This window comes from Nicotiana sylvestris, chromosome 1, assembly GCF_000393655.2.
Source record: "Nicotiana sylvestris chromosome 1, ASM39365v2, whole genome shotgun sequence".
NCBI lineage: Eukaryota > Viridiplantae > Streptophyta > Magnoliopsida > Solanales > Solanaceae > Nicotiana > Nicotiana sylvestris.
The window spans coordinates 182510825-182525922 of NC_091057.1; the positions used below are offsets into that span (position 1 = coordinate 182510825).

The window sequence follows — 15098 nt, forward strand, 5'->3', positions numbered from 1 at the left end:
CTTCAGATCCAGTTCGGCAATCAAACTGGCTACCTTTGCTTGAAGGTCCGTATTTTCGGCCACTATTTCCCTACTTAGCTCAAGGTCATCTTCCCTGGAAATGAGGGCCGCCTCAAGTTCACTACTACGAGCAACTCATCTTGTTCTTTCAACTCCTCGACCTTATGTGCCAGCTGATCCTCCCTCTACTTGAGCCCTTCGTGGAATAGTTGGAAGTCGCGATCCTTATTGAAGATGTCGACCATCACATGGTGCTTGGTGTGATATTATTTGTACTTAGAAGACGTCGTCCTCCTCCTTTCCCGATTCTTACTCTTGATCTCCATGATAGGGGTCTAGCACGAGAAGTAAAAGTTAAAATAAATGGGCCAAAAATAGTAACACAGATCCAATGTCAAAATAAAAAGAAAGACATTTACCCGTAGATCCATGCCAGAAATGCTCTAAGACAACTCCGCATCACTCATCGCTCTAAGTGCCTCGCCTTCAAGGGCAGCACACAAAGGGGCAAAAACAGATGCCACCTGACACAGTCCGACAATAAGTCGTAGTCCCCAGGAACGACTATGTGTCGATCAGAACCCTCCATTCTGGCCTCTACGTGAGTGTGATGCTCCAAAAACTCACGAACATCCCCTGGGTCGATGTCTGAGCCCGAGCCATCACCCTCAGCGCGCAAACCCCCACCGACAGTAGATGATGCGTCGCCCTAGGCGGAGTGCACAGACCCCCTCTTGATAAACCCCTTCTATTTGGGGAGGCCTCCCCGCCAAGATGGCATCGACCATAAATGTGGGTAACGATGCCGTCTCCGATGCACCCATCCTACTCTTACCGGTATCAACGACCACGCTCTTCCCGAGTCTATCCTTCTCCTTTTTCTCAATAAAGACTCGTCCCCATTAGAGGACTCATCCACAAGGTGATGGACTAGTAAAGAAGGGATCTTCCCCCTCACAACCATATCTCGAGAGGAGTCCCTCGCCTGTACCGACTGAGCACGACCCTCTCGGAAAGACTCATCCAAAGTGAATTGCATATCTGCGGAGGCGATGACCTGACGAAATGAAGGGACTAGGGGCCCCCGCCTAGAAACTCAATGACCTGTCATCATAAAGAGTCGTATCAATAGACAATGGTATATAGCCAAAGAGTGATATAGAGGAAGACACTCACTAGATGAAACTTTCAACCCAAAGCGTTTCACAAAGCGGGCCAGTCTCGAGTCTCCACTGCATGGAGAAGTAGACAGGCTACCCAATCCCTTATACCTGTAGTGGGATGAGATGGGCGCCCCATAGCTGCAAAAGAGAGCCGCAAATAAACATTAAGGTGAATGAAGAAAAAAGAAAGAATAAACAAGTGGTGACACTTACGATTATCGTTTTACCGCTCAGGGAATCTAGCAGGGTCATACACGATGTGTTCAGTTCTGACAAAGAAATACTTATACCAAAATTTACGGCTCGCCCGATCATCGGTTCCGACCACCAGCCCTTTTGTCCCACGGTGCCTCAGATGCAACATAGTACCCTTGTGAAAGTTGGGTGAAAACAAATGTAGGAAGTGGTGAACGGTAACTTCGCACCCCGCCAACTCCGCATATTTTGTCAACAACAAGAGTATGTTGAACGTGTACGGGGAAAGTTGCGCCGGGAAAATGATCGCAACCTACTACACACCACTAAAAAATAGTGAAAGAGGGTCGCAATAGCTTTTACCCGATTTTGGGTCGGGATCGATTTTCACAGAGAGCTAGAAATGGAGTTGAGTATATATTTAGGTTGGGATTGCGTATTGGTCCCAAATTGCACTTCTATTCATTTTTGGGTTTTCTTTTATAATCCTACTATTATCAAACTACAAATTATAATTGCAACTAGATTAAGCTAAGAGTAAAATGCTACAAGTTGATCAAATATTCTAAAAGGCACTAGGATAGTAACTTTTGCCTAGGTGACCAATTGACGGGTAATTGCGTCTAAGACACGATTGACATAATTGTGGAATATGTTATAACCATTGCTTGATATTACCCACTCTCACACCTCTCGGTAGAAAGAATGATTTTGCCCAATTGACTTTCTCAAGACCAATTGGGTATGCATATTTGCTCAAGCAACTAGGGTTCAAGTCGGGTATTGCTCTCTCGAGGTTTAACCCTTTAATTGGGACTATCAATTCTCTTGAGTCCATCCCAATTCCTTGTTGGATCAATTTCGGAGACTTAGGCTCTCTTTCTCAAGAAGAGCCCAAGTCAACTTAGCACAAACTAGTGTTTGCAACCACTAATTCAGTAATTAAACCATGAAATTGACCCAAATAACAAACCCCATAGTCAATCTAGCCCTAAATTGCAACACCCATCAATTACCCACACTAGGGTCGAGCTACAACCCTAGCTAATGGGTCTAGCTACTCATACTTGAAGAGAAAAATAGAGAAATAGATGAAGATGAACACATATTAATTAATTGTTAAGCTAAATACAAAGATTTAATGATAAAAAGTAAGTAAAAACGCCCAAAATGGCTACAGGATACGTTCTCACGAGCGCAACAGCTATTTTAAAATGTTTGATACCCTAAAAATAGAAAAAGATTCTATTTATACTAAACTGGAAAACTGGACAAAAATGCCTTGCGGGGTTAGTGCGGACCGCACAAAACGGTGTGCGGCCACACTAGGCTCTTGAACTTGAAAACTTGGCTCTCTAAACTCAGGCTCTGCGGACCGCACAAAATGGACTGTGGCCGCAGAGGCTTCTAGTGCGGTCCACACAAACTGGATTGCGGACCGCACAGGCTTGAAAGCTCCAACTTCACCCTATCTGAACCTTGACTCTGCGGACCGCACAGAATGGTAGTGCGGCCGCATTGCCTTCAGTGCGGACCGCATAAAACCTTCTGTGCCGCACTGCCTTAATGCCTGAAGTACCAGCTCTCTGAATCTCCCTAATGCGGACCGCACAAAGTGTAGTGCGGCTGCACTAGGCCTATTTTTCCTGAGTTTGTCTTGTCTTTGGTACTTGTGCAAGTTTCACTCCTTTTGAGCTGATCTTTGATATCTTGTCACTTTATTGATCAAACCTGCAATTAAGCACAACTTATGAGCCTTTTGGGACTATTTTATATGAATTTATAATCAACACGTAAGCAAGAAGGAGTATAAAATGCGTCAAAATCCCTAGTTATTAGCAAACCTGATAAATCGACAGAATTCTTCCGCTAATGAGAAAAGGAGGAAGGAATGACCAATCACAAAGGGGTACTCATAAAAAGCACAGTACCCCGATCTATGGACTTCCACGAAGTCCCTTCCCGCTGGAACCATCTCAATATGAGCGGGAATGTTATAATTTGCACAGAAGGCATTGATGTGACTTGCTCAATTTTAGAGAATACTGAGGCGGGAGTAGGAGGAGGATCTTTAAGAAAGTCACTTCGAGACATGAGGTGTCTCGACAGTAGCTCATCGACGGTGGGAAAGCTATCTCCTTCCTCAATCGTCAGGTCCTCACCACCGGGAGGGGGCGCGACGGATAGCGGAGTGGCGTTAGAAACCCCCTCACGTGATCGGTATATTCTAGGCATGTCTATGAAGGGAGATGTGCTAATAGAACGAGAAAGACTAAGAACAATGAACAAGAAAGAGGAGATGAAGAAAATCGCAGAAGCAAAGCTGGAAATGTGAAAGGAAATGATCATAAGAGAAATGGCCAAACATTTTTGATAAAACAAACCCTTCCCCTGTTTATAGGGTTGGGTGGCGCTAGAATCGAAGTGAAAAGGCTTCCCATGGCAGCAGAACCAAAGCGACATGTCATCATGTTATTCCTCGGGAAGATACGCCATTATGACACACGTGGAAGTGACATCACTCCAAAGATAGCACACACCGCCCAAGATATAGCGAAATGCATCGTTCTTCCGTTATCAGCCGAAATTGTCATGGTTTGCAGATCAAATTTCTTCATAAGCATGGGCTACGTTTGCTTATCAAGGACGCCCCAAGCTGTGACCTCGACAAGCGAAGGGACTAACTATATGGGTCTAAATTTGGATGACTTTGACCGATACCAAGTGTAGCAGAGAGCAAGGTCCCTACCATGCCACGTCTTAAGACTCGTTATGATGGACGACAACTAATAGTGGTCAGAGAATGCATGACGTCTGTGGTCGTGTTAGCATGATAGGAAACAATAGGAATATGCCTTTCGAATATTCATTGTGTTGTACCTTTTTTCTTTTAGGGTAAAAAGGGAGATTGTCTCCTATAAAAGGGGACCGAACACTCTGTAAAAAGGGGGATTCTGGACTTATCACAACTCTGAGAACTAGATATGATTTTTACTTCAAGCTAAGAACATTCATGGCAAAATCTTTCTACATTCAAAGTTGTCATATTTATACTTTATCGTTCGGTTATGAGATATAAAGAAACATTGTTCATCTTGTTCATTCTTTGCATCTTTCAAGCTAGATCTTATTATACTTGGCTGAGATTTACCCCTTCAATTTATTTAATTGATTTAATAAAAAAGGTTTCAATAATATGTCATAACTTCTATTTTCTCCTTCTTAATAACAGAATTATTTTCATCTCTTTCATAATTTCCCACTTATTATGATGTTACGAAACTGAATAAACTTGCCACATTTAACTTGGGTAAGTTATATATCACCCCATTATGGGTGTCATATTCCAGCCTAAAATCTAAATGTAAATTAAATGAGAATAGTAACTAAAATGATCTCTTTTGTTTTCGTTGCTATTCTATAAATGAATTTCTCGAACAAGAATTACGTTTGAAAATGCAAAAATTTGAGCCTATCATGTCTGGCGTTGTTAACAAATGACTTGCCAGCGGTGCTTGCCTAGCGAGGGGCGGTTAGCGGAGCTAGTGTTCTGGCTACGAATTCGACAAAAACACTATAGCTTTAGTTCAAATTTTGTATTTATTTTGAATAATTTATTAATTATTTATAATTTAATAATTTATAACCTAATAACTTAAAATGCTTAAAATTTCGAACCTATAGATTTAAAATCCTAGCTCTAACTTTGTTCCTAGATACATAATAATTTCGCAGTGGTAGTTGATGCCTTTTGCTTTCTGCAATTGTCACATTAATAATGTTCTGAAAGTTATGGGAGAGCTTGGAGTTACATAAGATTAGGTAGATTAATTGTGTTGAATGAATTAAAATAATTATGAATGTTGATTGAAATGTTAGTATTTGACTTTTTTCTTAGACGCTGTATGCATAATAATTAATACTAGAGTACTATATATTCGACATTTGTACTTTCCCTGCTAATGCTCGTCAAAGGGTGTCATTTTGAATAAATTAGTGTCGTTATATCGTGTAATGTTATTGAACCCCCATTCCATTAGGAGTCGACATAGTTTGGACAAACCAAAATTCAAAACGGAATCCGAACATTTTGATTATTTGGTTTGGAATTTTAGATTATGGATTTTAGATTTGACTTTTAAATCTTTTGGATTTCGGATTGAATGTTGGATTTGGTACTTCAGATTTTTTGATATTCGAAAATCTGAAATTTTTATACTTTATATTTAGTCCATTATTAAATGCAAATAATAATAACTCCAATACCCGACCATTAAATATTATCTCATATATTAAATATTACTATCAGAATACTTTTTATTTGGACATGGTTTACTATTGCTAATTTTTATCGACCTTATTAATTTCTATGTTGCATTTCCTTGATGATAATTTCTTTACTTGAATACTTTATTTAAATGACTGCACTGAGAATGAGGAACTGTTTAGGTAATTTAACATAAATATGTCATTTGGATGTTCAGTTTTGTAAGAAAAAACATCTCAACTTATAGGCTCAAAATCGAAAATTCAAAATACAAATCGATTAATTCGAAACCGAACTTAAAAAATCCGATCAAATCTAAATTTATTTGGATTGGATTTGGATTGTCATTTCTTCAATCCGAATAATCAAATATTCAAAAATCCAAACTAAAATTTTCATATTCAATTCGAAATATCTGAACGCCCGCCCGCCCCTACGTTCCATGGCAAAAAAGATAAGAAAAAGACTTTACTATGTCAAATGCAACTTAAAACTTGTATAGATCAAAATCTGAACAAAAGAATTTTACTTAAGGAAGAACGACCAAGAGTCAACCAAGACGAGGTCAGATATGGGAAGCAATACACCAACGAGAAATTCAACTATGGTCGAGGTCGAACACTCAATTCGGTCTGGATGGCTAGTTCAACACTTAGACATTTTAGAGGAATATTCTACAGGATATTCCAAGACCTTAGATACTCCGGTTAAGGACTGCTGGGTAAAGAAAGTGTTTTTGTATAAATATTAGGGGGGAGAGTAACTGAAAGGGGGGCTGGAAAAAACACACACACAGACATATACATATCTCAAGATGAAGATGTATCCTCATCTGAGGTTCCTCGCCTAAAAAAGGAGAAAAGAGCTTAGAATCTCGGTATTTCTTGTAATCTAACCATATCAAATGTATGGAGGTCTGCCTTGTTTAAGAATTGTGATTCTTTTCATTTATGTATTTTTCATTATCAGTTCGTATCATTGGAGCAATCATATTTTTCTTACATCAGGGGATTCAATCATAACTGTAATCAAAATTTATGTTTAGCTATGCTTGTTCGTTTTTATCTTCTCTTTCAAATCTAAAATAAATTATCTTTGACTAAAATTTACTTCAAACCTTCTTATTTAATTAGTTTCACAAAAAGACCTAATACTTTTTAGTCAAACAAAACTTTCCCTTGCAAAGATTCATTTTAGTTTCATAGTTGACTTGTGGATAGACCACGAACTTGAAGTAAAGTGCTCTGAATGTGAGTAGCAAACAAAAGCAAAGGGATGTTCCTGTCAATGAAAAGGAATGTACGAGTTTCCCTTGAATGCCAGCACTGGTATTTATTTTCTTTTCTTTTTCCCATGATCCAAACAACGGATTTATATCAAATTCAACTTAATCCATTATTTCTGACTTGAGTTACTTACATTGTTATACACATAACACATATAAATATACAGTAGTAGATTGATTTCTGTTATGTGTTGTCCTGATTTTCTTATCATATTTGGTTTTTATATCTCTTGAAGAAAAGAACAATATATTTACCGTAATTGAATTTTCCTTTTGGTGGAAGAAAATTATAATTCTCCTATATTTAGCTAGCCCTTTTTCTTATAGGAAAATGTTTGGACTTCTATAAATTGAGGATCTTTCCTTCTCATTTTGTAGCATCCACAATGTAGCCATATGAGGTTTGAGAGTTGTGTTTAGGGGAAGAACTTTACGGGACATGATAAAATCCACCATTAGAGGGTGGAGGATTGAAGCTGAGATTGAATCGAAGAAGGAAGAAGAAGAAGATTCTGGAAAATGACCTTCAGTTACAGAGCAAAAATAAAGAAGAAAATACAATGGCTTATTAACCTTTATCACTGTACACGTGGGGTATATATAATTATCTTCTAACACTAACTAATTAACTAACTTACTACTATACACAGCTGTCACCTAACTAACTTTGTCAGCCTTCAAGTCTTCATCTGTACAACTGTCACCAGCTGTCACTTTAACCATCTCAACAACCCCTTCAAGCTAGGTGCCATGAAGATGTTCAAAACACCTAGCTTGCACATCAGATGGTGATGTTAAACACTTCCAAGCCCCTTAGTCAACAAATCTGTTGCCTGCTCTTCCGTTGGAATATACATAGGCTGAATCAATCCTTCTTGCACCTTTTCTCTTATAAAATAATAATCGATCTCTATATGTTTAGTTCGTTCATGAAATACTGGATTGCTTGCTATTTGCATTGTTGCTTTACTATTAGTGAACAGCTGAATTAGAATAGGCAATTCAACTCCCAGTTCCTTGAAAACTCCTAGCAGCCAGATCAATTCAGACAATGTCAGTGCCATACTCTTGTACTCTGATTTTGCTGAACCTTTTGGTACTGTGCTTTGCTTTTTTGACTTCCATGAGATTAAAGACTTTCCAAACTTTGCCAAGTAACCTTTTACTGACTTCCTTGAATTTGGACAACTTGTCCAATCTGCATCACAGTATGCTCTTAGAGTCATGTCACTATCTGGACTTATTAGAATGCACAATCCTGGTTCATTTTTCACGTATCTCACCAATCTATGTGTTGCCTCTAAGTGTGACTTCTTGGGAGCTTGCATGAATTAGCTAAACGTCTGTACTATGTAGACAATATCAGGCCTAGTTAATGTCAAATACAAAAGCTTTTTTATGAGCCTTTGTAATCTTTTGACATCTCTGAGTGCTGGGTCATCCTTCAAGTTACATTGTGTATCATACTCAACTATTGTCAACTTCCTGTTTTGCTCCATTGGAGTGATTGCAGGTTTGGACTCTGTTAAGCCCAGCTCTGCTATTAGTTCCACTGTATACTTCCTTTGGCTCATCAATATGCCTTTTTGGGATCTGCTAACTTCAATCCCCAAGAAGTATTTCAAAAGACCCAAATCCTTGATTCTGAATGCCTTATAATGGATTGTCTTATCTTCTTGAATCATATTAGCATTATTACCTGTGATAAGGAGATCATCAATATAAACAAAGATGATGACAAGTTTAGCATTCTTCCTCAAGGTGAACAGAAAATGATCATGCTTGCTCTGTACAAAGCCTGCATTAATCAGTGCCTCAGTGAGCTTCAAATTCCATTGTCTTTATGCTTGTTTGAGTCTATATAAGGATTTGTGTAGTCTGCATGCCTTGTTCCCCCTTGACTACCAAAACCTGGTGGGAGTTGCATATAAACTTCCTCTTCAAGATCACCTTGAAGGAAAGCATTATAGACATCTATTTGATAAAGATTCCATTTATTCATGGCTGCAAGAGCGATAACCACCCTAACTGTGACTATTTTAACTACTGGAGAGAATGTCTCCTAGTAGTCTAGTCCCTCTTGCTGACTATAACCCTTTGCCACTAACCTGACCTTGAATCTTTCAATCTCCCCATTGAATTTATGCTTGACCTTGTACACCCACCTACAATCAATAGGAACTTTTCCTTTGGGTACATCAACTACCTCCCATGTGTTGTTGAGGATAAGGGCATCAATTTCTGTTTTCATAGCTTCAATCCATCTAGGGTCTTGCATTACTTCAACATAAGATGCATGTTCTGTCTCAGAAGTAGCATCTAAGAAGGATTGGTATTTTGGTGAAAGAGAAGAGTAGTCTAAATAATTAGACATAGGATAGATGCAACTGGAGGATGAGCTTGTCTTAATTGGACAAATGTAGTCTTTTAGCCATTTTGGTGGTTTTGGATCTCTTAAAGATCTCCTCAATGGAACTAGTGGTTTGGTAGGATCATTTATAGGCAATGCAGCATGCTGAAGTTGTTCATCAGAGTTGTGCTCATTAATTGCTGCTAATTGAGTATCACAGGCTGGTTAATCAAGTAGAGGATCAATTGTGGTGGTTGCATCATGTCTTGTATCGGTTCCATTTACTCCCTGATCTACCATTGGTGCAGTTGTCCTTGAGATATCTGTTTGAGCATCATTAATCTCCAGAAACAATGGCAAGTCTGCACCTCTTTTTATTGACTGAAAAGGAAAGATGTTTTCTTTGAATGTCACATCTCTACTCACAACAAATCTCTTGGCCTTGAGATCATACGACCTATAGCCCTTATGAAAGACTGAGTATCCCATGTGAACTGCTGCTATAGCACAAGGTGAGAATTTGTCAACTTTCTCTATGATTGTGGCATAACACAAATAACCCATAACCCTCAAATGCAGCAAACTTGGCTTGGATTTATGAAACACCTCATATGGAGACTTGCCCCCTAGAATTGAGGATGGTATCCTATTTATAATATAGGCAGCTGTTAACACACAGTCTCCCCAGAAATATAGTGGAATGCTCCCCTGAAACCTCAATACTCTTGCCACCTCTAGTATGTGTCTATGTCTCTTTTCCACCACTCTATTTTGCTGTGGATTGTGTGGACAACTGCTCTGGTGAAGAACTCCAAAACTAGATAAGAAATCCTTACATTCTTTGCTAAAAAATTCTGCACCATTATCTGACCTTAACATTTTAATTGTCTTTTCAAAATGCACATGCACAAGTTTAAAGAATGATTTCAATCAGACAATAGTGTCACTCTTCAATTTCATTAAAAATACCAAAATCACCTTGGAATGATAATCTACAAGTGTTAAAAAGTATCTATTCCCATTGTATGTTGGAACTCTATGTGGACTCCAAATGTCTGCATGAACTAATAGAAAAACATCACTTGCTCTACTATTGCTAAGAGGAAAAGGTCTTCTGGTCTGTCTAGCCAAAGGGCATACAATACAATTGTTGAGACTACAATCTAGCAAGTCTTTATTCTTCATAACATCCAGCTTCTTCATGACAGCTACTGGAATATGTCCAAGCCTTTTATGCCAGGTTTCAACATCAATCTTCACTCCTGCTGCAAGACAACTCCTAATCTTTTGGATTTCTTTGTATTTGTTTGTTTTCCTTGGAATTAAGAGGTACAAGATACCTTTCTTTTTACCAATCCACTTCACCTTCCCAGTGAATAGATCCTGGAAGACACAAAATGTTGGAAAAAAATTCACTAAGCACTGTAACTCTCTTGTTAGTTTAGAAACTGACAGCAAGTTATATTTAAATTCAGGCACACACAACATATCATGTATGGTGTCATCGCCTGTAAGTTTATAGCTTCCTTGATAAGTAACAGGAACAGACTTACCATTTGGCACCATGATAGTATTAGCCTGTAGGGATCCTTGGATTATATACACTGGAGCAGCAGATCAAGGTAAGTCTGCTCGTGTTGCTCCAGTGTCTATAATCGAAGGATCCCTAAAGTCTTTCAACAAACTTGAATTATCATTACCTTCCATATTAGTTGTGTGCTCCTCTGCCTTGTCTTTGTTTAGCAACCTCATTATCCGCCCATACTGCTTCTCAGTGAAGAAGTTTGACATTCCTTGAGGCATTCAACTTTTCCTTTATTTATGACATTCTCTTGAACATGACTGTTGCTATTCACGACTGCATTTGCCTACTTGTATTGTTGTTGTCTTTTTCCTTTATATCCAAGTGGATATCCATGTAACTTGTAACAAGTATCCTTTGAGTGACCTTTGAAGTGGCAATACTCACAGTACAAATCATTTTGCCTTTTAAACTCTGACTGATTTCCTCTTGTACTCATGAAAACTGTAGATTCATTCACTTCATTTGCTAAGCTAATCTGAGAGTTAGAGACACAGACTTTTCTTTGATTCTCCTTATTTATTAACATTGCAAATGCACGACTAACTGAAGGTGATGGAGATTGCAGCAGAATTTGACTTATAATTGCTCTATATGATTCATTGAATCCCATTAAGAATTGAAAAGGCTTTTGTTGTTCTAAATGTTTGATAAAGTCTCTTGTACCAGCAGTAACTAGGAGTGAGGGTATAAGAGAACCATATTCATCCCATAATGACTTCAACCTAGACTGATAAACAGAGATACTAGAGGTACCTTGAGAGATTGTGGCTATTTCTCGCTAGAGATTATAGACTCTAGAACCATTGATTTTGTTGAATTGATCTTCAAGGTCCAACCAGACTTCATGATCATTTTCAGCATACACAATGCCATTTACCAATTTTGGAAATACGGTGTTCATGATCTATGTCAACACTGTTGCATTAACTCTCTCCTAGTCCTCGCCTAAATCTTCAGTGAACTGAGACTTTGTACAACTTTCATCAATAAACCCTAATTTCCTCTTCGCTATCGACGCAATCACCATACCTTTACTCCAGACAAAGTAATTTTTCGTTCCTTTCAACTGAATTGAAATTATCACATTTCTAGGATTATCGGATGGTTGCAGGAATAGTGGATGCCTAGGGTTATCGATATGTAAATTCACTGTTGTTGAGCTTCAATATCAACTCAAAAAAGGAAAATCTATGAACTTACAGTATTGTCTTCACAAAGCTAGAAATAGAATTGCTCTGTCCTCGATCGAATCACTCAAGCTCTAATACCATGATAAAATCCACCATTAGAGGGTGGAGGATTGAAGCTGAGATTGAATCGAAGAAGGAAGAAGAAGAAGATTCTAGAAAATGACCTTCAATTATAGAGCAAAAATGAAGAAGAAAATACAATGGCTTATTAGTCTTTATCACTGTACATGTGGGGTATATATAATTATCTTCTAACACTAACTAATTAACTAACTTGGTACTATACACAGCTGTCACCTAACTGACTTTGTCACCCTTCAAGCCTTCATCTGTACAACTGTCACCAGTTGTCACTTTAACCATCTCAACAGGACAAGTGTTAGTGTTTCACTTGTGTTTGCCTCTTCGTAAGATTATTCTCTTAATATTTGTACTCTCTTTTATTATAGTGGATTGCTCATCTCCGCCCGTTGATGTCGATTTTGTATTGGTCAAATTCTGACCACCAGGACCAGGTTGCCCGACACCCCGCTTCAATAACTGGGTAGTGAGAGTCAATAGAGCCCACTCCATTTCTCCTCTGTGCCAATCGAGGAATCGAAAGAAGTAACGCCTAAAATCACGACCAAGACAGATTAGTGACGAGAAAGCGTCGAATCAAGCAAAGTGTAAAAGGGTCTCGACTATATATAGCCAAAGGAAGCTCTCAATTAAAGGGGGCTTCTCCATTCTCTCAAAAAAGATAAGACAAAAAACTCTTTCCTTATATCTTTCGAAAAACGAGGAAATGACCTTGAGGAATATATGTAAATTTACTTCTTCATCAATTGATGAGAAAGACAATGTTGAATCTAAATAAGACCAATCATGCTTTTTTCCTCTTATATGTAATCATTGTTGTTAACTTTTCGATTCAGAATTAATTATGTTTGATTAAGATTTACCCCTTCATCTTTGATTGATTTGTTCAAAAAGGTTTTTATATCTTTTGAGTCAAACAATTTGGTCGCCTGTGGGGATTTCTTAGTGAAAATTTCCTAGTTTCTCCCAGATCGAAATCAAGAAGTACAATCACTCACCAAAAAGAGCGCGGAGGAAAAACCAAACTCACGCGAGACTCAAAAGCAGCACAGAAGAGGAAGAAGAGCCAAGCAAGATCACCGGGATCGAAAATCTTCGCCCTATCAACCATTGATATACTAAACAAAGCAAACGATGTTACCAACCTGTATTCCCTCACCGAATCACCGGGCGGGAGGGAAGGAAATCTCATCCTCACCTCTCACTTTTTGTTCGGGCAAGCACATGAGACCCGTATGGACAAGCGTACACTGGAACATCTCAACTGAAGGACAAAAACTACTTCAACACAGCTGAAATACCTCCTGCCGGCAACATCTCCGAGCTGGACGACAGGATTCAGATAATAAAACCATGGTGCATACACAGCATGAACCTAAACAAAATATCAACACCTCGCATTCACCAGCATTTACCACCCAGTGCAAGCAATGCCAAAGGGACTGGGACTCCCACGAAAGATGACCGACTCGCCAGAAACCGGGACTGACGACGGGCTGTTATTTCGATAAGTTCGAAAATACCCTTTAAGGCTAAGAGCCTTCACCAAAAGAGAAGAAGAGTTCGACCTCGTTCGAACGACGATGGGCTGTTATTTTGATAAGTTCAAAATAACACCATTTAAGGCTAAGAGCCTTTGCCAAAAAAAAGAAGAGTTCGATCTCGCTCGAACGACGAAGGGCTATTATTTCGATAAGTTCGAAATAACACCCTTTAAGGCTAAGAGCCTTTGCCAAAAGAGAAGAAGAATTTGACCTCTCTCGAACGACGACGGGCTGTTACTTCGATAAGTTCGAAATAACACCCTTTAAGGCTAAGAGCCTTCGCCAAAAGAGAAGAAGAATTCGACCTTGCTCGAACGACGACGGGTTGTTATTTCGATAAGTTCGAAATAACACCCTTTAAGGCTAAGATCCTTCGCCAAAAGAGAAGAAGAATTCAACCTCGCTCGAACGACGACGAGCTGTTATTTCGATAAGTTCGAAATAACACCCTTTAAGGCTAAGAGCCTTTGCCAAAAGAGAAGAAGAGTTCGACCTCACTCGAACGACGATGGGCTGTTATTTCGATAAGTTGGAAATAACACCCTTTAAGGCTAAGAGCCTTCACCAAAAGAGAAGAAGAATTCGACCTTGCTCGAACGACGACGGGCTGTTATTTCGATAAGTTCAAAATAACACCCTTTAAGGCTAAGAGCCTTCGCTAAAAGAGAAGAAGAGTTCGACCTCGTTTGAACAACGACATGCTGTTATTTCGATAAGTTTGAAATAACACCCTTTAAGGCTAAGAGCCTTCGCCAAAAGAGAAGAAGAATTCAACCTCACTCGAACGACGATGGGTTGTTATTTCGATGAGTTTGAAATAACACTCTTTAAGGCTAAGAGCCTTCGCCAAAAGAAAAGAAGAGTTCGACCTCGCTCGAACGACGACGGGCTGTTATTTTGATAAGTTCGAAATAACACCCATAAGGCTAAGAGCCTTCACCAAAAGAGAAGAAGAGTTCAACCTCGCTCGAACGACGACGGGCTGTAATTTCGATAAGTTCGAAATAACACCCTTTAAGTCTAAGAGCCTTCGCCGAAAGAGAAGAAGATTTCGACCTCGCTCGAACGACGACGGACTGTTATTTCGATAAGTTCAAAATAACAACATTTAAGGCTAAGAGCCTTCTCCAAAAAAGAAGAAAAGGTCGACCTCGCTCGAATGACGACAAGTTGTTATTTCGATAAGATTCGAAATAACACCCTTAAAAGCCAAGGGCCTCCACCAAAAAAAAGAGAAGGGTTCGACCTCGATCGAACGAAGGCGGGTCAACATTTCGATAAATTTGAAATGACACCCCTGAAGGTCGACAACCACCGGAAGAAAAGAAAAATCGGGACTCGTCAGACGAGCATCTATCTCACACCGAAGCCGTGAACATTTGAAATAAAAAGTGAAACACAAGGCAAATAGCGAAGAAAAGAACTTTTATTTATGAAA

The 15098-nt window shown here is 39.0% G+C and overlaps 1 protein-coding gene across 1 annotated transcript; it reads right to left on the bottom strand.

The window, feature by feature from the left end:
• Window positions 1-11128: 11128 nt before the first annotated feature.
• LOC138877745 (uncharacterized) lies at window positions 11129-11746 on the bottom strand. The gene is made up of 2 exons (XM_070157380.1): window positions 11682-11746; window positions 11129-11567 (listed from the first exon to the last, which is right to left on the bottom strand). Exons 1-2 carry the CDS (start codon window positions 11744-11746, stop codon window positions 11129-11131), a joined length of 504 nt encoding a protein of 167 aa, XP_070013481.1.
• Between the last annotated feature and the right edge of the window lie 3352 nt (window positions 11747-15098).